General features: G+C 35.7%; 1 protein-coding gene across 2 annotated transcripts; it reads left to right on the top strand.

The window, feature by feature from the left end:
- Window positions 1–238: 238 nt before the first annotated feature.
- Window positions 239–26,915, top strand: Tgfbr1 (transforming growth factor beta receptor 1). Of its 2 annotated transcripts, none has more exons than XM_048783309.1 (8): window positions 239–728; window positions 3,753–3,995; window positions 9,382–9,612; window positions 13,667–13,834; window positions 15,818–15,974; window positions 17,727–17,851; window positions 18,879–19,009; window positions 22,559–26,915. In XM_048783309.1, exons 1-8 carry the CDS (start codon window positions 593–595, stop codon window positions 22,682–22,684), a joined length of 1,317 nt encoding a protein of 438 aa, XP_048639266.1. In that variant the 5' UTR covers window positions 239–592; the 3' UTR covers window positions 22,685–26,915. The 2 variants fall into 2 exon arrangements, with proteins under 2 accessions (XP_048639266.1, XP_015347760.1); XM_015492274.2 differs by having other exon boundaries at window positions 248–728; window positions 3,765–3,995.
- The last annotated feature ends 655 nt before the right edge of the window (window positions 26,916–27,570 follow it).

Here is a 27,570-nt window from a genome sequence, read left to right as displayed (position 1 = left end):
TTCCATTATTCCATTACCATAAATCCACTGAAATGGCATTTCCAACCCACAGTGGTGTTGGTTATTTCACACATTTGGTCCCCAGGGGGGAGATATATATATATATATATGAATGCAGCTGGGGACTAAGAACAGGTATTTAAAATTCAAAAATTTTAAATTAAAAATTTAAATGCACTTTGTTTCAAATAAGAGGGCAATGTTTTATGAAATTTTGCTTAACATTTTTTATGTTTGATTAAACATAAACATTTTTAGAAAAAGCCTGGACCCAAACTTTATTTCCTTGGGCTTCTATGTGTATGTGGCTCTCAACAGACTTTGGAAGGTCTAAGGGCAAAAGGTTGTTTTTGAATAGTGCATTGAAATTATGTAATAAAAAGATTGAGAATATAATAATAGTGTAAATGTCAAATAATTTTAAGCTGTTAATCTTGAGATTTATTTTCCTAATAGGATCTTGTTTTTTTCCCCCCCCCCAGCACTACAGTGTTTCTGCCACCTCTGTACAAAAGATAATTTTACCTGTGTGACAGATGGGCTTTGCTTTGTCTCTGTCACGGAGACCACAGACAAAGTTATACATAATAGCATGTGTATAGCTGAAATTGACCTAATTCCTCGAGATAGACCATTTGTATGTGCACCCTCTTCAAAAACTGGGTCTGTTACTACAACATATTGTTGCAATCAGGACCACTGCAATAAAATAGAGCTCCCAACTACTGGTAAGTTGTTGTATTCTTTTTTTCTGGCTACTACTAAGAAAGCTCTTAAATTCTATGATTGCAGAGAAATTCCTTCAGAAACTGAAAGGAGTTATATAAATTGTCCCACACAACTTGTTTTAAGGTAGAAGCAAGAAGTGACTTTTTCATAGTTGTAGTGTTGTAAGAATAGCCAAGATCCTGAATCCTGGATACATGTGTTGTTAGAGAAGATTGTTTCAGTGAGATTTGTTATGCCTAAAAGGGTAGTCTCTTAAAAGCAATTCTGACACGTCCCAAAGTAGCAGTTTGTCCTCACAGTTTCCCCACCTTGTGCTCAGAATAATTTCTTCTTTGTGTAATGCGCTTGCCTATAAAAGCAATAAACAGATGGTTAATGGGCAGGAATTGAGAATAGCACTTAATAGTCTAGATGTTTTCATTTTGTAATTTCACCTTGTTTTATGATCTTTGTGTATAAGTTAAGTGTACATGATTTCTAGGTTTTTGGTATTACCCATAGTTTATATTTTAAAATGTCCTGGTAGAGTCAGCAATTTGACTCTTAAGATTGGATTGATTTTGAAGTTTTGGGTTAAGATGGAACTTTGACTACATATATTTTAAACATTTTACCACTTTCCTCAAATTCCTTTGTAATAATCAAAGGAATATAAAAATGGGGGGAACTTACATGAATGCTAGCAGAATTAATGGAAGAATGCCACTTAAAATGCCAACACTTGTGAGGAATTTCTTCATTTATAAACAAATGACACCAGACTAGTGAAGAATGGACATACCATATAATAAGGACGTGAGTGAAAGGACCTTTTTGCAAAATCCCACTGGAAACTTAAGCTGAGGGACTAGACTTCAGGGGCAAACTCCTTCCTTCTTTTAGGGAGCCTCTGGTTCCATTGCTTAAAGTCAGACCTCAGTGTTCACTTTTAACTCAGTTGGTCCAAGCTATACACTGATTAAAGTAGGAAACAAGGCTGCAGCTCAGAAGAAAGAGGGAGCCCTCCTCCTGGTTTTAGCAAGGTAGCGCAGCACCCTGTGATAGCACTGTCAGCCTATAATGTCTTTATATAGGCACCTGCAATTCTAAAATGGCAAAGAAAGTGATAATTCCCAAATTTCCCATTTCTGTTGCTTGAACTTTGAACACCAGAATAGAAATTTTAAAAACCTTAGGTAATCACCTAATTTTTAATTCTAAATATTCACAAACTCCTCATTTTCAACTCAAAATAATCAAAGTAAAAAATTATCAAATGAAAGGGTGCAGTGGTTCAAATATGTGGATTGAACTGGATAAGTTAGAATAGATGTAATCCTATGAAATAAGCTTCCAGTTGTTAGGGAAGAACTTTTAGACAGCCCAATGTCTGTTTTTATTTTGTTCACTACAAAATGAGAACATCTCATAGTTATTAAAAGATTGTTTTCAGAGAAAAGCTCAGTTGATGGATGCTTTTAAAAATGCAATATTGGGAGTCAACAGCAGACTGGATGCTGTGATTTTATAGCTGAGCTGGAGAAATTGTTACAATTCAGAGGAAAAAGACAGTTGGTGAGCAATTTAAGAGAGATGGGGAACAGTTCTAGGTGACACAGTATGCTTATTAGAATTCCAGAAAATGACATGAGAGCAGAAAGAAGAGAGAAAAATGTCAGGTAAGATTAATGAAAAAATAATTATTCAAATACAAATAATTTTAAAAGTATCATTTTTAAGAATGAAAAAATCTATAAGCATTTAGTGCATGTAAATACTGGTTACCCATAAAAGGAAAAAACTGTTTGGACTTTCTGCTTTTTTAAATATCAAGAAGGCAGTGGAACATTCTGTATTGATTGTCAGAATTCTTGAATAAGCCCAGATTTTTTTGTGTGTGTACAAAGGCAAGAGCCATCTTTGGATAATTATTAAATGTATAAGGATCTAAATATTATTCCTAAAAGAAATTATTAGAAATAGTATTTGATATAAGAAATTAATCCAGTTGAAGATCTGAAGAATAGATAAGATGTGATATGAAAAGAAATGGTAGTGAGCAGTGAACCAGTCAGGCTCAGGATTCATGTGGTTCTGAAACAATGCAAAATGTTAATTATTGAGAAAATAAATGATCTGGAATTTAAAGTTCAGATGGTTAAAATAGGGAAAAATATATATGTATATAAACCATTGAAAAAACAAAGGACATACTTGGCCTTAAAAAATTGTTGAAGCCAGCTCTGCATGCCTGTAATCCCAGCAGTGTGGGACGCTGAGGCAGGAGTTCAAAGCCAGCTTCAGCATTGTATCGAAGGCCCTAAGCAACTTAGCCAAAATAAAGCATAAAAAAGGGCTGGAGATGTGGCTCAGTTATTAAGCACCCCTGAGTTTAATCCCTGGTATTAAAAAAAAAAAATTATTACATGTTGAAGACACTTGTACTAAAATGTGAACTGTTTTGAGATGGTGAGGTGATAATTTTTTTCACTTTTTTGTATTTATGCATTTTTTTCCCTCTGCTATCAGCATGTACTAGTCAAGCACGTACTAGACAAGCCAAAAACACTTACGGGGGTTGGGGAATGGGGCTGAGGATGTAGCTCAGGGGTAGAACACTTGCCTTCCATACCCAAGGCCCTGGGTTCAGTCCTGTACTGAGAAAAACAAACAAGCAAGCAAAAACATTCTAAAAGACAGAGTGCAAGTTGTTTTAGGTTATTGATTCCTTTATTAGTGATCTGAGGTGACACGTGGGGGAGATCCTAGGATTTTGGTGATAGTTGGCCTTGTGATTTAGATGATGGCTGGAGAATACGGGAAGAGTGAGAAGGTGTTGACAGTGCTTGAGATCATGAAAGGGGGTGGGAAGACAATGGGAGAAGACTGAATCTCTACTCCTGGATTTGAGCCTGATGAGTGGCTATGAGGACCTATGACTAAGTGGAGGCAGTAGCTAATTGTAGGAAATGAGGAGGGTGAGGAAAATGTAGGTGCTGCCTCTACATTGTTATTTGTTGTTGTTGATGTTTATTTCACTTGAGACCCTTTTTCAGTAAAGCAGCCTCCTGGCCTTGGTCCCGTCGAGCTGGCAGCTGTCATTGCTGGACCGGTCTGCTTCGTCTGCATCTCACTCATGTTGATGGTCTATATCTGCCATAACCGCACTGTCATTCACCATCGAGTGCCAAATGAAGAGGATCCTTCATTAGATCGCCCTTTTATTTCAGAGGGTACTACATTAAAAGATTTAATTTATGATATGACAACATCAGGGTCTGGATCAGGTAATGTAATTGTTTCTCCTTTTTCCTAAAATGTCTTCTTTGCTATTGTTTTTTTTTATTAGTTATATATAACATTAGTCTTTTAAAACTTAACTTGTGGGCTGGGAATGTGGCTCAAGTGGTAGCGCCCTCGCCTGGCATGCGCGGGGTGCTAGGTTCGATCCTCAGCACCACATAAAAATAAAATAAAGATGTTGTGTCCACCGAAAACTAAAAAGTAAATATTAAAAAAAAATTCTCTCTCTCTCAAAAAAAAAAAAACACAACTTTTATTTATTACATGGCTAAGCCATTTTCCTTGGTTTATTAAAACAAATAGTATTTCTAGGGCAAACAGTATTTCTAGGTTTTTAATTTATTTTTTAATTTTTTAGTACCAGAGATTGAACCCAGAGGTACTTAACCACTGAGCCACATCTCCAGCTTTTTTTATGTTTTATTTAGAGAGAGGGTATCGTTAAGTTGCCTAGGACCTCATTAAATCTCTGAGGCTGGCTTTGAACTCACAATCCTCCTACTTTGGCAGTCAGCACTCCCCATCCGTCGCCCCCTAGCCATTGAGATTACAGCCATGTGCCAACATGCAGCTAGTATTCCAGGTTTGATCCTATGTAAAGCCGATATAAAGACCTTTAAGCTTGTTCTTACTGTGGGTAGTTTAATATAAACAAATTGGAGCTTGCTTTTACTGTTGAAACAAGACAGTAAGTCAGCTCCACAATTGTATGACTTCTAAAGCATTCTCGCTATATAATCTCATTTGCTTCTCATTACTATGTGAGATAGAAAGGATAGGGACAACTGTACTACAGATAATGCTAAAGTTCAAAGATGTTTAAATGATCCGCTGCTTATTCTATTCAGGACTATTTGGCAGCTTTAGTTTTGTATTTGAAAGTAGGCATGACTAAACTTGGCACATGCTTGGAACTAGGAAGGTTATTTGCTATTTTAACAATAGATGAAATTGTTGTTCTTTAACTCATTTCTGGTTTTTCATTAAACTAATGAATTTTAAGTCTTTTTTTCCCCCAGAAGAATGTCTAACCACCTTATTTACTTAATATGCTTTATGGATCCATGACCCTTGTCATGTTTGCTTTTATTAGGTTGTTTTGGTTGATTTTTGTGGGATAAGAAATTGCCAGAATCATCCTGAGGTAGATTTTAAAAATACTTTACTTTTAAAGGGATGGGGAATTATCTTTTACTTTTTCTTACTCATGGTTTGGAAGGAGACTGAGAGAGGAACACCCCTATACCCTACAATTTGGGATTTTGATACTTGGGGGGAATCAATAGATCTAGATTGCAGTAGAAGATTTGTCATTGATTGGCTCTATGACCTTGGTTAAACCCTATTTTTTCTTTGGGCTTCTGTTTCCTCATCAGAAATATGAAACATATGCCATTGTTAAAAATACTTAAACTATTTTTTAGGACTTTTAAATGTGATATACTCTTTGAAAACTGTAAGTCAACTCTATATAAGGGCTAAAGTCATGGAAAAAGTGAAAATCTGAAAATATACATAATGAAAAATTAGTAATTTTATGACCAAGTGGTAATAAGGAACATTAAAGCAGAAGTGACTGAGGAAGATAGCTCTGAAGCATAAAAATCACATTAATGGAAAGTTCATATAGTGACAAATGTCTGTGTTTTAAGAAAACAAATATGTATGGTATGAATATCTGTTCATTCATTTAAGTAACACAAGGAAATTAATTCCACCTGAAGCCTTCTGTAGAATTTAGCCTTACATATTCAGTAGACAAGTTCTTTCTCTGACTGCTAAAACAGGCTTGTACAGGAACCATGAGAGGTTGAACTGAGAAGGAGCAGCCGTAGTACAGAAGATAATGAAAATCTCTGCATAAGAAGCCGGAGACAAAAGGGTATTTTAGGGCTTCCCTAGGGTTTCTCATTGATTCTTAGTTTAAAGTTCAAAAGGTTCCCAGAGAAAATTTTTCTCACAGATTATTCTGGTCCAAAACTATGCTAAGGACCAAAGTCACAGAAATCAGGGTGGCCTGTATTTTTATTGCCAAACTTACACCTAGGGTCATGAAGCCCCTTATGTCCACAAGCCCACCTAAACAATTTTAGGGCATTGCTGTATGGATGGCAGTTGATTTCTGAATAAGAATATATGTGTTTACCTTTTAAAATGTAGACAGGAGCCAAGAATAGAATTATTCTTTTTTACATTTTGTATGTATTTCTAAGTTCATCAAGGACCACAGCTCTCTGTTGTCCAAAAGCTGCTCTCTCTCCTTTCCAGCCTTCCCTTGTAAAGTGTTTTAGGCTGTTAGCTGATGTCACATGCTTGAGTTATTTTATCTTTAAAATGAAAGTGATGAATTCTGCATAGTACATGGCATTGGGCTGTTGTGAAGTTCAGATGGGACAAGATGTTTGTGTAAAAGCATTTGGCAAATTTAGAGCTATGTCCAAATGACAGCATGTACTGACAACATGTAGAAGAAAATTCTGATATACAGCATCAATTTGTAACATTATACCCAAAAAAGAAAAACCTCTAAACAAAAAGAACTTAGTTTAAGACTTTTCTCATGATAGTTTATTGTTAGCTAAATTGTTTCTGAACTTATCTAAGCAGAAACCATCTTCTATTGAATGATAGCAGAAAAGGCCGTCTTTCCTTTATATTCATTAGAAAGCCTCATTGCTACCTTATGCATAAGTCTCATGCCTGTGAATAAGTAAAATATCTATTCATAAATTCTATTTTAGTTCTTTCACTTCTTGAGGAAAAGTTAAAACTAAGCATTCCTTATTTTGAATTCACATGTCTATTACTCAGTACCATGATCATATTTGAGGAAAAACCTTATCTCTACCTGTTACAGACTTTAATTTTAACTTGGGAACTATAGGGAAGACAGCAAAGAATTGGGTTGTAGTAGCTCTAACGTTGAAGATAAATTAATCCCTTTTATATTAGTTTTTGTTTTTTAACTTTTTAGATGAAGATGGACACACGACCTTTATTTATTTATATTTTATGTGGTGCTAAGAAACGAATCCAGTGCCTCATTCATGCTAGGCAAAAGCTTACCAATGAGCTACAGCCCTAGCCCCTTGTTGCATTAGTTTTAATCACAGGTTATACATGGACTCATTCTTAAACTGTAATGAAATTATAAAGCAGTGCCAGTTTTTGAAGGAGTGAATGTCTTACACAGTGGTCATTAGGTCTTTTGCATGCTTAAGATCTCTTGAAATATGTGCATACTGTCCATTTCTTATTTCCATTGTTGACTGTATGTACAGCTTTTCTGGGATGTTTTCCCTATTGATGCTTCCTCTCAAGCAGTTTTAAAGGTACAGAAGAGTAAAACAAAGAGTATAGAGATCTAAAATAGGCCTGTTTATTTTTATCTTTAGAAGAAAATCATTAAATAAAAATTCTCAAGTATTCATGCGGGTTATGGTAACCCAATATGGATAACATGGCTGACCTACATTTGGGTTTTAATTTTAATTCTCTATCTAGTGATGAAGGGAAAGACAATAAACTTCTCTTATCCTGTGCTACTTTCTTCACTATACACTTACATAAGCCCCTAAATCTGTGATGCATTTTCAAACGTGGTGTTTTTTTTTTTCTTTTTTATTACTTGCCTATGTAACTTCCAGATTATCCTCTGAAACTTTTTAGTATACTTGAATACATGATGCAGCCCTATACAAGACTTGGATAAAATGTAATAAGTTAGTACTTAACATGTTGTATGTATTAAACAACATGTAGTAATTAGGAGTTAATTGTTTATAGAACAAAAGAGCTCCTTAATTTTAAATAAGAATTTGTCACAGATCTGTTTTTAACTAGCAGTCTCATTGTACATAAAAGTAATTATTTATAATTACACTGTCAATTGCTTTGCAGTAAGAAAAGGAAAGAGTTATATGAGAAATGCACAGATGAAAAGAGAAGATTTTCTGATCCCCTAAAGACTTTAACATTTAGATTTATGAGCATTTCACACCAGGGAACATAAGGATAGATAATTTTTTACTGTCATTGAGTTAATTTGACCTAGTAAGTGGCTCTGAGTATAATTTATAAATGACACTAATTTATGCATACATTGATTGTATAAATAAAATACTAGCATAAAACATGGTGAACTCTGGTATTTTACTTGTTAATGTCAGTATAACTTAGAATCTGACAGTTATTTAGTGAACTGGGGATATGTTATTAAGTGATTATGCCAGATACAGAGTTGTTTAAATGTTGTAGGTAGGTACTTAATTCTTTTAAATGAAATTAGTATGGTGATATCTAAAATTATATATTTTGGAATAAGGCAAGGTTAATTAGTGAAAACATAAATGTCCCATTATCAAGGTAAGTTCCTTGGTATCATTCATTCAGATTCTAGGTAGCCTAAGTCATCAGTCCTAGCAAGTAAATTATTTGCCTTGAAATGATTTCTGTGATAATTTCTACTGATTTATTAAAAGTTAAGTCAGCGGGCTGGGGTTGTGGCTCAGCAATAAAGTGCTCACCCTAGCACTAAAAAATAAATATTTAAAAAAAGTTAAGTCAAAATTTATTTTTCTTTTGTTCACATCCTTTCTCCTCCCATCAGTAAAATCATTACCAAATTCATGCTTCTTCTTTTTTTTTTTTTTTTATTAAACATTTATTTTTTAGGTGTAGTTGGACACAATGCCTTTATTTTATTTATTTATTTATATGTGGTGCTGAGGATTGAACCCAGGGCCTCACATTTGCTGGGTGAGCGCTCTACCACTGAGCTACAACCCCAGCCCACTAAGTTCATCCTTCCAAAATAAAATTTTAACTTATTCCCTGTACTCCCACCCCACCTCTGCATTTCTGGTACCCTTTTCAGACATGTTTAATAAGTCCTCTTTTATCCATAGCCCTCACTGGTCATTGTGATCCTGGCCTTTACTACTGTTCGTTTCCTGGCTCTTACGTTCTCTTGCACTGCTCTTCCACATATATCCTCTCTGATTAAACAAGCTGGTTCCCAAAATAGTCATTATTAATTCCCTTCCTCTGACTTTGCTTGCATACTCCTCCTACCCAACCACCGTACTTCCTTCTCCCTCCTTTGGTCCTGTCCCTTCTGCAAATGACAGTCAAAATTCAGCTTATTTTATAAAACCAATCCCGACCCTGTCGGCAGGAGTTTTCTGGATTCTTTTATTGTATTTATTATCTTATTTTCCACTTTTCATGGATTATTTTTTTGCCAACATAGTCTGTAAATCTAGTGAGGTTTTAAGCTTCTTAAAGGTACCTGTCTGGGCCACATCTTTGGTTTCATGATGTTTGAAACACATTGTTGACTGTTTTGCATACCATTTATTTTGTCTTTAGGTTTACCATTGCTTGTTCAGAGAACAATTGCAAGAACTATTGTGTTACAAGAAAGTATTGGCAAAGGTCGATTTGGAGAAGTTTGGCGAGGAAAGTGGCGGGGAGAAGAAGTTGCCGTTAAGATATTCTCCTCCAGAGAAGAACGTTCATGGTTCCGCGAGGCAGAAATTTATCAAACTGTAATGTTGCGCCATGAAAACATCCTGGGATTTATAGCAGCAGACAATAAAGGTCAGTAAAATTTGCTTATCCTTATGTTAATTATAATAAAGTCTATATAAGTCTTTTTCCAGATATGACTGCAAAACATTGTCAAATTAGGTGAGAAATAGATGTTTATCATATAGATGAGACCTATTAAGTCAAATACAATTTTATGACAACATGTTTCAAAATGTATAGAAGGTTTATAAAATATATAGTCTATCAAAGAAAGCCATATACTTTGGTTATTTTAGTTCTGGACAGTTGATTATAGTCATAATATAGAAAAAATTTACAAATTTTGATTGCTTAAAATTTTGAGTAGGATAGGGATCAACTACTTGTTTCCTTTTAATTTCTTCTTGACTGGTATGGACAAGTCAATATAGACCAGTGACCTCATTTATAGGAGGAGTAAAAATAACTTCTTGATGTATCCTATTGTCTAAGTTGTGTGGGGCAAGATTGGTCAACTTTTTAAGTAAACTTAATTAAACAGAAATGGTTTCTACCAAATTCCCTCACTTCTGGTGACCATGTGGACATTTTCTTGACCCTGTAGTGTGGGTACTGAGGAAGTTTTATCAGTGGAGTCAGGATGAGTGATTACATTAGCAGGGACCTCACTTTGCTTCTCCCACTTTCTTGGCTTCAGTACCCACAATTCCTACTTTTACAGCTTCTGTCAAAAGACTTCTGTTACAACTCAACTCTCAACCGTCCTAAACCTCAATCAAGTGTATTTTCCAGCTTTCCTGGTTTTTTTTGTTTTTGTTTTAAATGCTATCATTGTCTTTTGTGGCTTGGCCAGACCTGTGGTCATCTTTTCCTTCTTTCCTGTCCCCACCTCCCCCCGTTTTTTTTAAGCAGTATTTATTTCTTTAAAATATTGGCAGTGTATATTCTCAATTGGTAGTTATGAGTGATTTCTGTGATTTTTTTTTTGCTTCTTTGTATTTTCAAATTTATTTACAACAAGCATATGTTGTTTTGTCTTTTTAAAATTTTATTTATAGAACACTTTTAACATTTCAGAAAAGTGAAGCACAGTATATTAATTCCCCATCAACCAACTTCAACAATTATTAACTTACTGCCAATCCTTGATTTCTGATGCTACCTACTTTCCCCTGATCAAATTGCGTGAAGCCAGTCCCAGATAATATATCTTTTCATCCATAAACATTTTCAATTCATATCTTTAAATTATGAGAAATCTACCGTTGTACTTTTTAGAAAAAAGTAATGTCATCAAATATCATTTCTGGTTCAAATATGTAGTTACCTCCTAAAAACAACAACAACAAAACCCCCACAATAGTTTATTCAGATAGGATCCCAAGTTCACGTATTGTCACATTGGGTTGATATTTCTTATACATCCCTTAAAATCCTTAGGTTTCCCCATCTTTTTTTTTTTTTCCTTGCAGTTGGTTGAAGAAACTGGGTTGTTTGTCCTGTGGGCTTACTATCATATTCTGTAATTTGGTGATTGAATTTCTGTAGTGTCTGTTAACTACTGTACATAAAACTGGCAATTAGATTTTGAATCTAATTAAGGCTTTATTGGTATCAGGTATATTATATACTTCCTATTGTATCACATCAGGAGGCATATAATGTTTGATAATGATAGGGACAGTGATGGATGTAAGCAGTGATTATTAGTGGCTATTATTCAGTATCAATTAATTTTAAAACAAAATAAGTTGACAAAAGCAGTAATCATAATCTGACCAGATCCTTAGTTTTTATTGTCGTCTGCCTTTGACCCTAATATTTAGCTCCTTCCATATATACACACACACACACACACACACACACACATACATACACACACACACACTCAGACTGGGGATTGAACCCAAGGGCACTTGACCCCTGAGCCACATCCCCAGCCTATTTTATATTTTATTTAGAGACAGGGTCTTGCTAAGTTGCGTAGAACCTCGCTAAGTTGCGAGGCTAGCTTTGAACTTGCAATTTTCCTGCTTCAGCCTTCTGAGCCCCTGGGATTACAGGTGTGTGCCACCATGTCTGGCCTCCCCCACCCTTAAAACAACTTTCTCTTTATTATATTGTCTGACTTTCTTAGTTTATTCTTATATCTTAATAGTTGTTTCCTTCTCTCAAAGTCTTACTCTCCTTACTGATTCATAAGACAAATAGTAGTTAATTACTGCTATAAAGGACTTACTTACATTCATGGTTTCAAAGTCTATCATAGTAGTGACTCTTTAAATCTTCATTTTGAAGCTTAAGCCTGTTGGACATGTTTCAAGTTGCAAACACATGAGCACAAATTGCTGGGGCTGCTATGCCTTGAACTTTTCTTTTCCTGTTGAAGTGGATGCTGTCACCTGGTGGTCACCATGGGAAGTAGCTGACCCTACTGGCTCTTCCCTTCTTTCCCCTCTTTTCCCCTTCTTTCTTTTTTGTCACGGTTTAATGGTCTTTGTTCAGAACCTAGCCTTTCCACCCCAATTCCCTTTTCTTTTTCTTCAACCTCCTAATTCAGTTAATTCCACCTGAGACTGCTCTTTCTATGCACAGCCTCTTCCATAACCTTCCTTCTGCCTCTGGTTAGTTACCTCAGAAAATCTCCCCTTTTCATCTACCAGTGTTCCTCTATTTCTTGTGTTTGTGAGTCTTTCAGAATTCAGTTATAGTTAATGGCATGCTGGTGATATGCCTTTATCAAGGAAAAGAACAGACATAAGTTTGGATAGTCAGTTTATAGTTTTTAAAGAATAAGTTAATCAAAAACTAGTATCATGAATCTCTTAAGTCCTTTTAAAGCTGAAAAATCCTCTCCAAAATCTGGGGCGTTCCCATCTCCTTCCTTAATCTCTTTTCATTAATATTGCTTTTCAGAAAGTAGCAATCTTCAAAATAAAGAAGTTATTTTATATCAATTTGGCGCATTTTCTTCTTGCCATAATTTGTAGGTGACAAAATAGCACATTTTAAGCTCTCATGTGCCAAGCAATATACTAATTGCTTTAAAAAAAAAAAATGTAGTACTGTGTTCTGGTTTTTTTAGTCTTTTTAGCACAAAGTACCATATTATTCTTGTATAAAAGTAAATAGAGAGGCCCATTGGTTAAGAAACTTGTTTGAGGTTGTGTAATGGATAATAGACAGGCCCTAGATTTCTAGCCCAGGTCAGAATGACTCAAGGGTTTGTCTTTTATTGAACTGTACTGTGTTTTAAAAGTTGTAAAGCTTTTTGTTTTGTTTTCCTTCATGATTTGATCAAATATACAACTTTCCAGTTACTTCCAGGTTAAATAACTCTTATGGGATAGTCTAACCTAGGAGCCACCTAGTATTAATCTGTTCCTGTGAAAAAACACATTTTCAAATCCATGTTCAGCTTACAAAAGAACTCCTAGAATCCACGTTCCTAACTGTTCAGGTTTAAAATCACTTTGTGTATTTCGTTCAGTCCCAACCTTTTCAGTTTTCCTCTTCCTGACATTTTAATTTTCATCTGAGCTTCCTGTGTTTCAGAGGTACCACTCATTTTGTTTTTCTAAGCCAGCAACCTTGGAGCCATAATCATATTGTCTGGCATTTTTGTGAAATATATACTCTGTTCTGTCACTAAAGCTATGTCTCTTCTCACTGAAACTTATTTCAGTTTTGTTTTATACTATTTTTTTTCCCACTGTGGCCACACGGGGCTTACATTGCTTTTCATCTCCTTCCCTCACTATTGCCCTCCTTTTTTCCTTCCAGAAATAGCCATTGAACATCTAATCTGATCCAAGTATTCTTCTAGGTACGTAAGAGTTCCAGCTCTGCAACTTGCTTGTATAGACTCAAGAAAGTCACCACCTGTGTCTCTTAAATGAGATTAATTATCCTTGCCTTATCTCAAGAGTAGGGAACTTAAAGAGTGTGTATGTGAAAGCACATGACAAGCTGAATATACAGGAAATACAAACCTGAGGTGGCATGATATTGCAATTGTATGGTTCAGAATTAAGAATAAAAGGTAGTAATTTTATATTTTAAAATTTTTGAGTAAATCTCAAATGTTCTAGAGCCAACTGAAACACGTTATTCTGTTTTGCAGATAATGGTACATGGACTCAGCTCTGGCTGGTGTCAGATTATCATGAGCATGGATCCCTTTTTGATTACTTGAACAGATATACAGTTACTGTGGAAGGAATGATCAAACTCGCTCTGTCCACAGCAAGCGGTCTTGCCCATCTTCACATGGAGATTGTTGGTACCCAAGGTAACTCTTCAAACAGTTTAATGTCTATTTAAAACTAGAAGTCGGCCTAACTGAAGATATTTGAAATGAAGTTTTAGATGAGAAATCCTTTTCTGTTAGAAATCTCAGAGTTAGGAAATTTGTTTAGAGATTCTCTACTCATTTTAACAACACTGATATTTTTTAAGTTCTTAAAGGTAGCATTCAGTTTTTGTTTTTTTGGGGGGTTACCAGGGATTGAACTCAGGGGCACTTGACCACTGAGCCACATCCCCAGCCCTATTTTTTGTATTTTACTTAGAGACAGGGACTCACTGAGTTGCTTATTAGCACTTCACTTTTGCTGAAGCTGGCTTTGAACTCGTGATCTTCCTGTCTCAACCTCCCATGCCGCTTCGATTATAGGCATGCACCACTGCACCCAGAAGCATTCAGTTTTATTTACAGTTTTTGAGGATCTTAGTTCTAGAATTCAAGCCTCAGAATATATTCTTTTATGTAGTATCAAATGGAATATGAAAGTGCTTTTTAAACACCAACATGCTATATACATTGTATCTGGCCATCTAATAATTATATTTGATCCTTAGATTAGGAGACTGAATGAGATAGTTTAATAGTTGACAAATTAAATACTAAGTTTTAGTTAGGAAGTTTCACTCCTCCCTCAAATCTTAAAACAACTTGTTCCTTATTATATTCTGTGAGCCTAGACTTTCTTTGTTTTTCTTATTTCTCAAAGCTGTACTCTTCTTACTGATTTGTATGAAGGCTCTAAGTCTATAAAAAATAACTTTATGTCATGGTATTTGTGTCCTGTAGGCTATCAGAGACTGATAGAGCTCTGTGCTCAAGCTGCTACCCATTCACTACCTGGTGGCTTGCCTACTCTTCTGTTCGCATCTCTGCCAGCCCCATCTGTGTAATTACTGATTGTAACAACTTTTTGAGTTATAATTCACACATCCCACAGTTTTGCCCATTTAAAGTGTACAATTCATTGGTTTTTAAAGTACTCACACAGTTGTGCAGCCATCACCACAACCATTTACTACATCTTCATCACCCTGTAAAGAAACCCTGTCCGCTATTAGCAGTCTTTCTCTTTTAAACCCCAAACTCCTTAGTCTTAGCACTCATCTGCTTTCTGTCTCTATAGATTTGCTTATTCTGGGCATTAGTATATAGATGGAGTCTTATAATATGTGGTCTTTTGGGAATGTCGTTTTTTACACTTAGCATGTTTTCAAGGTTCACCTATATTATAGCATATATCAGTATTTCATTCATTTTTATGACTAATATTCCATTGTATGGATATATCACATTTTGTGTGTTCATGATGAACTTTTGGGTTGTGTCTGATTTGGACTATAATAAATAATAATATAGTGACCGTTAGTGTACAAATTTTTATGTAGATGCATTTTTTAGTTATCTTGGGTAGGACTTGAATAGCTGAATCATATGGTAACTACTTAATGGCTTGAGAAACTGCCAGACTGTTTTTCCTCCACTATTCTATCTTCTTCCTACCATCAGGGTTCTAGATTTTCCACATTGTAATGATTATTTTTTAATAGCACCTTTTCTAGTAGTTGGTATTAAAGATAGCATATTTAGTATTGTATTCTTTCCAGGAATGGAATGATAGGCATATGATCTACATGTTTGGTTCCTGAACTAGAAGAGCAATTTATAGACTGTAGTTCTCGTAAAGAATGCACAAGATACCAACAAACTGACAACTTTTTTCACAACCCCAGTCTTTGAATTGATAGACTTTTATTGTTTGAGTATCAATTTTTGGAGCTTATTATTGTCTCCATTTCCTTTAAAGAAATGTAATTCCAACCAACTTTGGGTATAATGCTTCAGTTGAGGTTATTTAATACTCCCCTGAGTATGGCAGGTGATGGGACAGAAATGCTTTCATACTGGGCAGAAGGAGACGCTTTTGGTATTACTTCTTAAGCAGTCATTTTTAATTTTTGGGTTATTCAGGAAAACCAGCTATTGCTCATAGAGATTTGAAATCAAAGAATATCTTGGTGAAGAAGAATGGAACATGCTGTATTGCAGACTTAGGACTGGCAGTAAGACATGATTCAGCCACAGATACAATTGATATTGCTCCAAACCACAGAGTGGGAACAAAAAGGTATACTTGTGAATAAATGATATTTAATATCTCCTGAAATCTATTTCTTTTCCATCTCCTTATTTGTATATACGTGTCTTTTTTGAAACTGGAACTTGTACTTATTAGATTGCCCACAGGTAAGTCTCATGGTCTTACCTTCTCTGAAGCCAATGTCACCTGACTTTAAAATGATGCCTGGGGATGAAAGGCAGCCCTTTCTGAAAATATCATTAGTTATGTTAATTATAATAATGGTAGCTAATGTTTATGGGGTACCTACTATGTGGCAATCATCTTAATAGGTATTTTACACATATTGCCTCATTCAATGCCCTCAAATGAGGTGCTGTAGCTATATGCCTTTCTCTCTTCCTTAGAACTTTTTGCATGTACTGTTTCCTAGAACATACTTTCCCTGACTGCTTCCTTAACTTACACCCTTCCTTTCTCACAGGAAGCCTTTTCTAATCCTCACTACTCTTAGGTGTCCCTGATAAGGGCACTCATAGCCCTTACCTCATTAAGTTGTAACTATTGTTTTTTTTTCTTTTGTCTATATGTAACATTGGATTGTAAGCTTCTTGAGAGCAGTCTTGTATCCCCAGCATCCATCACGCTACCTAGTATGTGGTAGGTCCTTAATAAATATTTGTTGAGTCCATGAGTTCTCAAAAGAACCTAATTTGGTAGGCACCATTACCATTAGTTCAGAGGTGGGGAAACCACCTCCTGGAAGTTATGTGACCAACTTCATGTATATGGTAAGCTAAAGAGCTGAGATTTTTGCCCCAAAAGCCCTTCCTCTATATATGACATCATGTTGTCACAAATGTTTCTTCAAAACTATTGTCTTGACCTTGAAGAGAGCTAGCAGTTTTAGTCTATCTAAATTGTACTTATGATTTCTAGATTCATAGAGGGTATTCAGAACCCTCTCCTAGGTAAGTGGTTGCTATAAGCCTTCACGGGTCTGATCTGTAACTTTGACAGGGCTTTTGAAACTTTAGAACCCCTGTACGGTAGCATCAGTATGAAGACTGCCATTCATTTCTGTTATTTTGTTTCCTGGAGTATGTCCCTACCCTTTTCATCTTCTTTTAGTGAGTAGACTTCCAGATAAAAATACATATTCCCGGGGTTGGGGATGTGGCTCAAGCGGTAGTGCACTCGCCTGGCGTGCATGTGGCCCGGGTTCGATCCTCAGTACCACATACAAAGATGTCGTATCCGCCAAAAACTAAAAAAATAAATTAAAAAAAAAAATACATATTCCCTATACAGTATACAAGGTGGTGTATATTAGTGTGTTTATTAAGTCATACCTATTATATGTGTGTCTTCCACTAGAAGCCAAAATCAGAAGACAGATAGCATGAAACTGCAGTTTCAGCATTTTGTGGGATTTAGTTGACATCATTAATTTGCAAACCAGTGCAGATATTTAATATTTTTCTTGAGTCTAGTATGATCTCAGTTATGTAATATTGTGTGTATGTGTTTTTGTATAGAGAGAGGTCTGAAATAATCTTCATCTAAACATTTACACTGTGGTAGGAAGGAGATGAGGTTTTGCACTTGGTACTTTGTTTACTTAGGGAAATTTTTATAAATGTGAATCATTTTTAAAAGCAGAACTTTGCTAAAGAGGGGAAAAATTAATAATGAGTTTGTTTTATTATTTTATTCTCAGGGATAAAAGAAAATGTGTGAAACAGTTAAAAAATGATGTTGCTACCCTTCAATAAAATGAAATGTCAATTTCTTTTTTAGGTACATGGCCCCTGAAGTTCTAGATGATTCCATAAATATGAAACATTTTGAATCCTTCAAACGTGCTGACATCTATGCAATGGGCTTAGTGTTCTGGGAAATTGCTCGACGATGTTCCATTGGTGGTAAATTGCTCTCCCTTCTCCCAACAGTTTGTCATGAACAGAAGTTGTTCAAGAATTGCCTTCTTTTTTATTGAATGAAATTCTGTAGTCAACAATCTGATAGGTGATCACTGAGAGTACCAGAGCAAACAAAGAAGGTAAAACCTGGACCGAGGGGAATGACATGGCATGCCAGTGCCCAGCTTTACCCTAGTATCTTCCTTTTCCTGTTTCTATTTGAATTTTGGGAAGCATCAGAACCCAACCCCTTGTTATCCTGGACTGTAATATTTAGAACAGGGAATGGCTTGGGAGGCCACCCAAAGAAGCTGTTTCTAGCATGTATCTGGATCATGTATCTGGATTTTCCTTGAGATTATGGTTATTTTTTCCAGGTTGATCACTGGAGATAAATGGTAATGCAGTTGCTATCATGTTACATTAATTTTTAGAGTAATATAATTTTAACTTTTAGGTTTCACTTTAGATTAAACAGTTGTTACTGTTTATGCAAGAAATAATCTCTTAGACTTGGGGGTCCAGGCTTGACTAAGACCTAGGAGGACCTGAGGTCTTTGTGGCAGTGAGGGACAGAGTATGTCTTGGTATTATAGCAAATAGGACATGTTATTTAAAGATGCAAGTAGCTTATACTTCATGCTTGCCTTGTAGAATTCATATCTTACTGAGAGAGTAGTACCTGTACCCAGTAAGATACTGTGTCCTCATAGAATGAAATCTCATTTAATATACAGTACAGTTATAGGGGAAAATGTTAATCTAGTCATCATGGCTCATAGTTAAGCATCATTAAAAATGTCCTTTGCCAATCTCACAGCAGTGTTGAATTTCAAGGTATGGGCTCAGTTCTCAGGGAGGTGAATTGTTGATGCATGTATGGATTTAAGGTAGAGTAAACTGTGAGCCTTATTCTACATACCTGATTTAGTAATGGGAAACTGTTATAGACATCTTAGGAGAGACTTCTAATGGTTTGGCATTAGCTGAATAAATTCTTAAAAATAGACTTTTTTTTTTGCCCATATAGGAATTCATGAAGATTACCAGCTGCCTTATTATGATCTTGTACCTTCTGATCCGTCAGTTGAAGAAATGAGAAAAGTAGTTTGTGAACAGAAATTAAGGCCAAATATTCCAAACAGATGGCAGAGCTGTGAAGTGAGTATTGATTTTTAATATAAGGCCCTTTTCTCAACTGCTTCTGCTTAGTAAGTGGAAATTTGCTACTTTTCTTTAAGGAAAGCAGACAAGAATTCTCTTTTCTTTTTTTCATAATAGTTAGACCATGGGTAAAAATAGAATAATTTGGTTTTCTGTTTTCAATTTTAAACACATTTAAAAAGACCATGGAGTACTGCAGTAGCCACCAGCCTATCAGAACATTGTTAGATCTGCCAAATGAAGGAAGGCACCTGCTTTTTAAATGAATGCCTCCTTTTAGCCAGGGCAGCCAAGAATATTGCTTTGAGTACGGGACAAGAATTAAGAGACCTGGATTCTAGAGAAGCCTGCTCCTGTTTCATAGTTGGACTTTGGGCAGGCCAGTTCGCTTCCCTGGACCTGAATGTCCCTTTGTAAAATGGGGAACTTGGATGAGGGGATTGCAAAGCAGCTTCAGAAGAATTTGCATTTTGGTCATCTGCTTGCCCAGATGACTAGGACTTTGGGGAAAATGGCTTCCATCAGTGTCAGAGCCTCTCATCTTCAGCTATTACAAAAAGTTTGAAATGTTTTCTTAGTTGTAAATTTAAAGAACTCATGCTACAAATTGTGTTGAATATCTTCAAAATTGATAGCCATTACTGTTGTGATATTAGTGAAGCAGGGCATAGCTTTCCAGGTTTGAAGTTGTAGAGCTTAGGAAGAATAAAAAGCTGGTTACTTCATTGGCTAATTTTACATCTTAGAATAATGTGGGACTGCACATAGCCTCTGTTATCAAAAGAAAGTGCTATCTCCAACAAAATGATATGTCCAGCCCAGAAAAGAGTTGGTTTTTGACATAGTTTAACAAATGAGTTTCTTTTTAAAATTGCTTCTGGGTACTGCAAATTATAGACTAGATGTATTCATACACTCTAATAATTAGAGTGAGTATTATTAAATGATTTTTAAGTATGAAGAAAAGTCAGTTAATATTAACACATAATTTACATTTACTATCACATCAACTAAATCAATATGATCACTGTCATTTTAATTTTTTTCTTGATTTCTTTAGCTATTGGTGTACTTACTGCTAGTTCAATCCTTTACTTTTCTGAGTTTTACAAATTTCTTCTTGATAGTTTCATTTCAAGAAAGTGAAACTCGGGCTGGGGATGTGGCTCAAGTGGTAGCGCGCTTGCCTGGTATGCGTGTGGCCCGGGTTCGATCCTCACCACCACATACAAACAAAGATGTTGTGTCTGCTGAAAACTGAAAAATATATATTGAAATTCATTCTCTCTCTCTCTCTCTCTCTCTCTCTCTTTTTTTTTAAAAAAAAAAGAAAGTGAAACTCATTCTCTTTGCAGTCTGGACTGGTTGCTCTCAAGACCCAACTGTGCCGCTTTCGTCTTGGGATAACCCTCATTTTTCATATTGGAAATCCCTTTGCCTTTTATATTGAATCCTCCTTCCTGGATCTCATGTCTTCCTATTTTTGGTTTATTCATTTACTCTGTTCTTTGAGGTCTCTGTTCAAATGTTGCCTTGTCAGGGAGACATTATCTTTCTACCTATTTAAAGTAGCACCTTCCTTTCTGACATTTTATCTCTAAATTATTTCTTTCCTTAGCACTTACTACTATCTGACTGGCCACATATTTTATAGTAGTTTGTTATGTGGTTTGGCTCCCTAGATTGTAAACTGCTTTAGGACAAGGGTTTTGTCTATCTGTTCACTGCTATATTCCTAGCATCTAAAAATGGTATCTGGTGTATAGTAGGTATTCATTAAATATTTTTTGAGTATGTGCTGGCACATGGTCCCTTTTAATCTGGAAATAGTTGTTCTTTTCTAGGAAAAGTTCGTGAGGTTGCTTTCTCCTATTTTCCTTTCTTCTGTTTCTTTAGTTTTCATTACTTGAATGTTAGACCTCCTGAAGAAACCCTCTCATTTTCTTTCTGAATTTCTCATTCATCAGTTGAGTTTTTTTTTTTTCCTTCTTTGTGTCCTGGGAAGTTTATCAGGTTCATCTTCCAGTTCTTCCATTCTGTTATTATATTTATGCTCTTATATTTTAATTTCCAGGAGCACTCATTTATTCTCTGAATGTTCCTCCTGTTCATTAGTAGACATTAGAGGAAAACATCTAATATGAAGTACCGGGAAACACTGGGGAGGATGTAAAGCAATTTTGAGTAAAGAGACTATGGAGAAAAAATAAAGTGTGAAGCCAATCAAAAACAACTATCAATGATAGATACAATATCAGTATTTTATCTTTTTGAGGATAATAATAATTTTGTTTTTGGTTTTTTTTCGGTACTGGAAATTTAACCTACTTCATGCATGCAGGGCAAGCTCTCTATCACTGAGCTACATTCCCAGCCCCTAATGATTGATTTTTTTTATATATTCTCTCTCTCTCTCTCTCCAGTTTGTTTTCTCTAAGTTGCTTTTTTTGTTTGTCTGTTTCAGTTTCTCCATTTCATGTTACTTTCCTCAAATGTATGATCATACTTCTTTCATGTTTAAAAAGGGATAGGAAACTGTACATGTGAATGGAGCTTATTCACTGCTCTTTAGGTGATCTCACTGGGTTGCTTCCTTGGGAAATTATTGATTCTGTCTCTTTAGGTCTTTCTTCTTAAGCTACACAGATTTCCAGAAAAGATTCTTGCAATCTCCTGCATGGAAGAATTTGTACATAGGGACTACCCATGTTTCTGGGAGGAAGCTTATGGTCTTAGCATTCAGTATGTTTCCAGTATGAAACTTCTGCCTTCCATGTTCCTCAAGCTGGAAATCTGTTTTTTTCTCTCAGATTTAAAACAAAATAAAACAAAACATAGGCAATACCTCTAGTTTTCTGCTGGAGTAGAGGTGGGCAGCCACCTGCCCAGGTTATGGGGGATGGAGCAGGTACCTGGGTTCTAACACTTTGAACTGATCCTCCCCCTGCCTTTTTTTTTTTTTTTTTTAAATCCTGAACTTCATCCTAGAGGTATTTCATGCAATGAACATGCAGTGAATTTCTCAATTTTGGGGAGACTCTGGGTGAGTCAAGTTCCTGCTTTGCCTTCTGGAGCACTGGTTTAGGATTCAGTCTTTTTAGATCTACCAAGTAGTTATCCCTTGCCCATCTGCTTTCCAACTGTTGGCATCAGTACCCTATAGATAGAAACTTAGGACATTTTCATTCATTTTCTATTACAAATAATGCCCTCCAAAACTTGTACATATGTCATTTCAAAGGAGATTTTGTAGGTAAAGATGCCTTTCCTGGCCAAGTGTGGTAGTGCGTGCCTGTAATCCCAGCTTCTTAGGGGGCTGAGGCAGGAGGATCATAAATTTAAGACTAGCCTGGGCAAATTAGCAAGACCCTTGTTTCAAGAAATTAAAAAGAGGCTGGGGATGTAGCTCAGTGGTAGAATGCTTGCCTAACATGTGCAAGGCCTTGGGTGCCGTCCCCACTGCCCAAGTAAGTAAATAAATAACTGATCTAGATGGATGGAAAAGTGGTGCATGCATTAATTATTTTTCTTATATTTTTTTCTTAGGCCTTGAGAGTGATGGCTAAAATCATGAGAGAATGTTGGTATGCCAATGGAGCAGCTAGGCTGACAGCCTTACGGATTAAGAAGACATTGTCACAACTCAGTCAACAGGAAGGCATCAAAATGTAATTCTACAGCTTTGCCTGAACTCTGCTTTTTTCTTCAGATCTGCTCCTGGGTTCTCGTTTGGGAGGTCAATTGTTCTACCTCACTGAGAGGGAACGGAAGGATATTGCTTCCTTTTGCAACAGTATATAAGATTGATTAAAAACTTCCCAGGATTCTTTGGACCCAGGAAACAGCCACGTGGGTCCTTTCTGTGCACTATGAACGATTCTTTCCCAGGACAGTTATAAAATGTTGTGTAGTCTATCTTTATTTTTGATTAACAAAACTTGTTTTTTTTTTTTAAAGAATATTGCTGGTCTTAACTTTAGGTAACTCTGCTATGCTGAAGATCATATGTAAGGTTAAAGGAACTGGATTGTTGGGTTATATGAAACATTTCTTATTTTTAAAGAAAGTGATTTACTCCTGGTTAGTACATTCTCAGAGGATTCTGAACCACTAAAGAGTTTCCTTGATTCAGACTTTGAATGTACTGTTCTATAATTTTTCAGGATCTTAAAACTAATACTTATAAAACTCTTGAGTCTAAAAATGACCTCATATAGGGATGAGGAACATAATTTATGCAATTGTATTTTGTACACTGTTGTTCTTTCACATATTCAGAACATTACATGCCTTCAAAAGGGATTGTACTATACCAGTAAGTGCCACTTCTATGTCTTTCAAATGGAAATGAGTAGAATTGCTTAAAGTTTGTTTGTTAAATCCTATAGTGTTTGAATTTAAAAAGTTTATTTATCTGGGTAACCCAAACCTTTTCTATTTTGTTTTTTGGAAGGGTTTTTGTGATATGTCATTGGGTATTCCATTTTGAAAATGCCTTCTCCTACCAAAATGTGCTTGAACCACTAAAGAAATGCAGTGTCATGAAATCAGTTGTTCCATGGTCATGTTGGAGTAATCTCACCTCTAGCTTTTGCAGTTGAGTTGTGTGGTCTGAGTGTACTTTAAACATTCAAGCGGCACTCGAGATGCTCACAGTGCTTTAACTTAATCTTGATAGCATTCAGACTCATTTTCTATAAGGGAAAGTTTGTCTAGCTCTTGTGAGAAGTTGTGTGGTATTCTGTAAGCCATTTTGTTCTTTATTTGATCAAAGACAGTGTTATTTTTTTAAGAAATGAATTACATTTAAATTAGAATATGGTTGATGTTAAATAATAGACCTTTTTCTAGGAAGGCAAATGTAGTTAATAATTTGAATAGACAACAGATGGGTACAACAATCACATTTGTTTTGTAGGTGTAAGTGTTCAGTGGATTCCTGTTTTTGTGAGGTTAGAGTTAGTGTAGATTGGAGGTCTCGCTACACTTTGAGGAAGGCAGCTTTTAATTCAGTCTTTCCTTATCTCATACGTGCAGATATTGCAACTGCTCAATTTACATGGTTATATAATGAATTCAGTGCACCTTGATATTGGGAGAGCTGATAACTAATGGACACTGAGTAGGTTTTCCATTTACAGATGTTTTCAGTCAAATTAAATGTTTAAAGTAAACTTTTCATGGTCTTCTCAAGTGAAGTTGGAACTATCTTGTAACAACTGGTTTTTACTTTTAGTACTGTAAAGTCTCTTTGTAGGGATTTTACAGTTTGCAGAGTCTTTCTTATCACTGTGATCTTATTCTGAGGGGGGAAATCTATCTCATAGCTAAGAGGGGAACTGACCTTGTAGTGCTGTCCCTGAGAAGAGGGTCACAATAACCTTCACAGTATTTTGGTCAGAAAGATTGTGGTTATTTACACTGAATGAGTTGCATTCTGATAATGTCTTCTCCTTATACATAGAATAAATTTGAAAGACTATTTGGTCTTAAAACCAAAGTAATTTTAGAATGAATGACATATTCCATAGGAACTTAGTGTAAATTTCATGTGTTTAAAAACATCCCGGGGAAAATGTGCTTAGAGGCTAATACTTTGACCACAAATTTGAGGGTTTTTTCCTGTAGTTACTATGATTTTATTGAAGTAAATGAATAATTTTGAGAGGTTTGTTTTTATAGTTGAGTTATATTACCTGTTTAATATTCTCTAGCTCTATGATCAGGTACTAGGTTTTCTTGTTTTTGTTTTTGTCTTGGCCTTTTCTAAGCTTACAAGATCTGCTTTATGAAATCCAGGGACCAACGCATTTTATCACAAAACTATTTTTATATAATTTTAAGAATGTACCAAAAGTTGTTTGAATTAAAGTTGTAATACATGATTTCTCACTTTCAAATAAGATAATCAACTTTTAGTAAAGATAACATCAAAAATTGAGTCATACTATTCTTGCCTAAGTGGATAAAATGTACTTTTGATGAATCAGGGAATTTTTTTTTAAAGTTGAAATTTAGTTCTAAATTGAGTTTACATATTACTGCAGCTAATTTCTTTTTTGCCTAGGGACAGCTTGATGAACCCCAATTAAGTAATATTGAAAATGAAAGTAATATTAAAAGATGAGATAGGTCATAACTTCAGATAAATTTGGCTGGAGTAATACTTGTGTCATTTAGAAACATAGTCCTTTGTTTATACTGCCTGTGCTAAATGTTCACCCTCCAAGATTTAGCAGGCTAAAAAATATCTTCTAGAAAATCACTTGCCCACATCATCTTGTCAGTACCTTGAGGAGTGAGAGTGGGAAAGAATGACATAATGGGGCGTCGACATCCCTGGTCCTTCCTCCCTGTCTTCAGTTCTCTTTCTTCTAGCCTGCCTTCCTGCTGGCCACTGCTCCCTACCCTTTTGACTGGAGAGTCGCTTTTGAGACCTGGAGTGAGGTGGTTGATGAAAGTTGTGGAACATACTTCCATTTCCTTGAGTCACTGGATGTGGCAGGGATGAGTGGATGAGGCTTAGGATATTCCTGCATTAATTTTAGCTAAGTAGAGTGACAGCAAGGTGGCAGCTGTGACAGTGGGAGTTGTGCCAGAAACAGTGGCCACTCATGTCCCTTGTAGGACAGTAAAGCCTGAAGAGCCGAGCCTGTAATTCTGCTGTAACAATAGTGCTCAAGAAGTGCCTTGAGTCAGTGAACAGTGCCACGCCATTAAGAAATCCAGATTTCACTTCTTACTGTAAAATTTAAGTGGTCACTTGGCCAGTTTGAAGTCCATGGGTGAGTTGCTTTTTTTCCCCCTCATGTTTGAGAAGTGTCAGAGACTTTTTGTAAAACAAATGAAAAAGTGCTGGTTAACATGCACAGCAAAATTAGTATCCCATTAGCTATCAAAAGGTTGTTTTTATCCATGTACCGAAGAATGATTGTAAATCAACTGTTTTGTTTCTTGATTGTCACAGTGTTCTGGCTCCAAATGGTGGATACTCCAAATAAGGTTCTGTTACAGCAAGGCAGAAAATATTCAGTTATTTTGAGATCCTAAAGAATAGGATAACTCCACACATGTATTGCACCTTCTGTGTTTTGGAATGCAAGAATACTTGTGGGCCCTCTCTCTGGGAATGCTGGACTCCCTAAGACACCATGAGGACTGTCAGTACACTACTTTCAGTCCCATTATGCAATCTTATTTTTAAATGGAAACTTTTAAAAATATGATTAATAACATTCAACCTGTTACTTAAAATTTATGAACTTCAGTGAATTTGTTTTTATTTTTAACAAGATTTGTGAATTAAATATCATGAACCGTGTTTTGATAACTCTTTTTTCACGTTGTGCCAATGGAATAGGGTGTTTTATATTTCTTTATATGTCAAGGAGATGCTTCAAAATGTCAATTGCTTTAAACTTAAATTACCTCTCAAGAGACCAAGGTACATTTACCTCATTGTGTATATAATGTTTAATATTTGTCAGAGCATTCTCCAGGTTTGCAGTTTTATTTCTATAAAGTATGGGTATTATGTTGCTAAATTCAAATGGTACTGTATTGTTTATATTTGTACCCCAAATAACATCATCTGTACTTTTTGTTTTCTGTATTTTATTGTATTTGTGCAGAATTCTTTTGACTTTATCAGTGTAGTCTCTGCGCTTTCAGATATGTACAGAAATGTCCATATAAATTTTCATTTAAGTTGAATGATTTTGAAAAGCCTGTAAAGAGGAGAGAAAACATAAACTGCATTTCCCCATAAGTTTTTTAATATTGTATATTGTATTTGTAGTAATATTCCAAATGAACTGTAAATAGAAAATAGAAGAGTGAAGCTTAAGTCCTAACACTACAGTAGAAAATGAAAGCAATGCAAATAAATTACTTTTTTTCCCAAGTGCCAGTGGCTGCAGTCTTTTCTGGAAGCTTGGGATGAATAAGCTTCCAAGCTCATTCAGTTTGTTTTCAAAATGCATTCAATTTCCTGAAGTTGCAGGACTGGGACGTCCCATTTCCTTGCTGTCTGTTGCCTCTTAGAGGCTCCCTCCTCCATCCCTAAAGCCAGTTGCAGTTGGTTGAGTCCTTCACACATTTCCTTTCTCTGATCACCCTTTGGCCTCATCTCTCCTCTGCTTCTCTCTTCCATCATCTCTCTCTTTGCTTCTTGTGCTTTGCTCTTCTGCTTTTAAGGGCTCATGTTAGGATGGTCTTTCTAGTTAGTAACCTCAGTTTTATCTGCAAAGTCCTTTCACAGCAGTCCCAAGATTGGAGTTTGATTAAGTAATGGAGAATGGGAATCTACCTAACAGCAAATATGTTTTCTTTAAGTGGCATTAAGTCGCATAAAGCAATAAAACTATATTGTTGGCTTTACAACATAGATGTGATGTATAATGTGGCACAACAGAGGGCACAGGAGATGGAGCAATACTGGAACAAGGGTTATTTTATTGGAATTTTATTAACCTTAATCTGAGGAAGATTGTGATAAATTTTGACATTCATGCCAAGATAATTCAATTGGAGAAATGACAATCTTTTCAATAAATGGT

This window comes from Marmota marmota, unplaced genomic scaffold, assembly GCF_001458135.2.
Source record: "Marmota marmota marmota unplaced genomic scaffold, marMar, whole genome shotgun sequence".
In the NCBI taxonomy this organism is placed as follows: Eukaryota; Metazoa; Chordata; class Mammalia; order Rodentia; family Sciuridae; genus Marmota; species Marmota marmota.
This window is presented reverse-complemented; position numbering and strand designations above follow the sequence as displayed.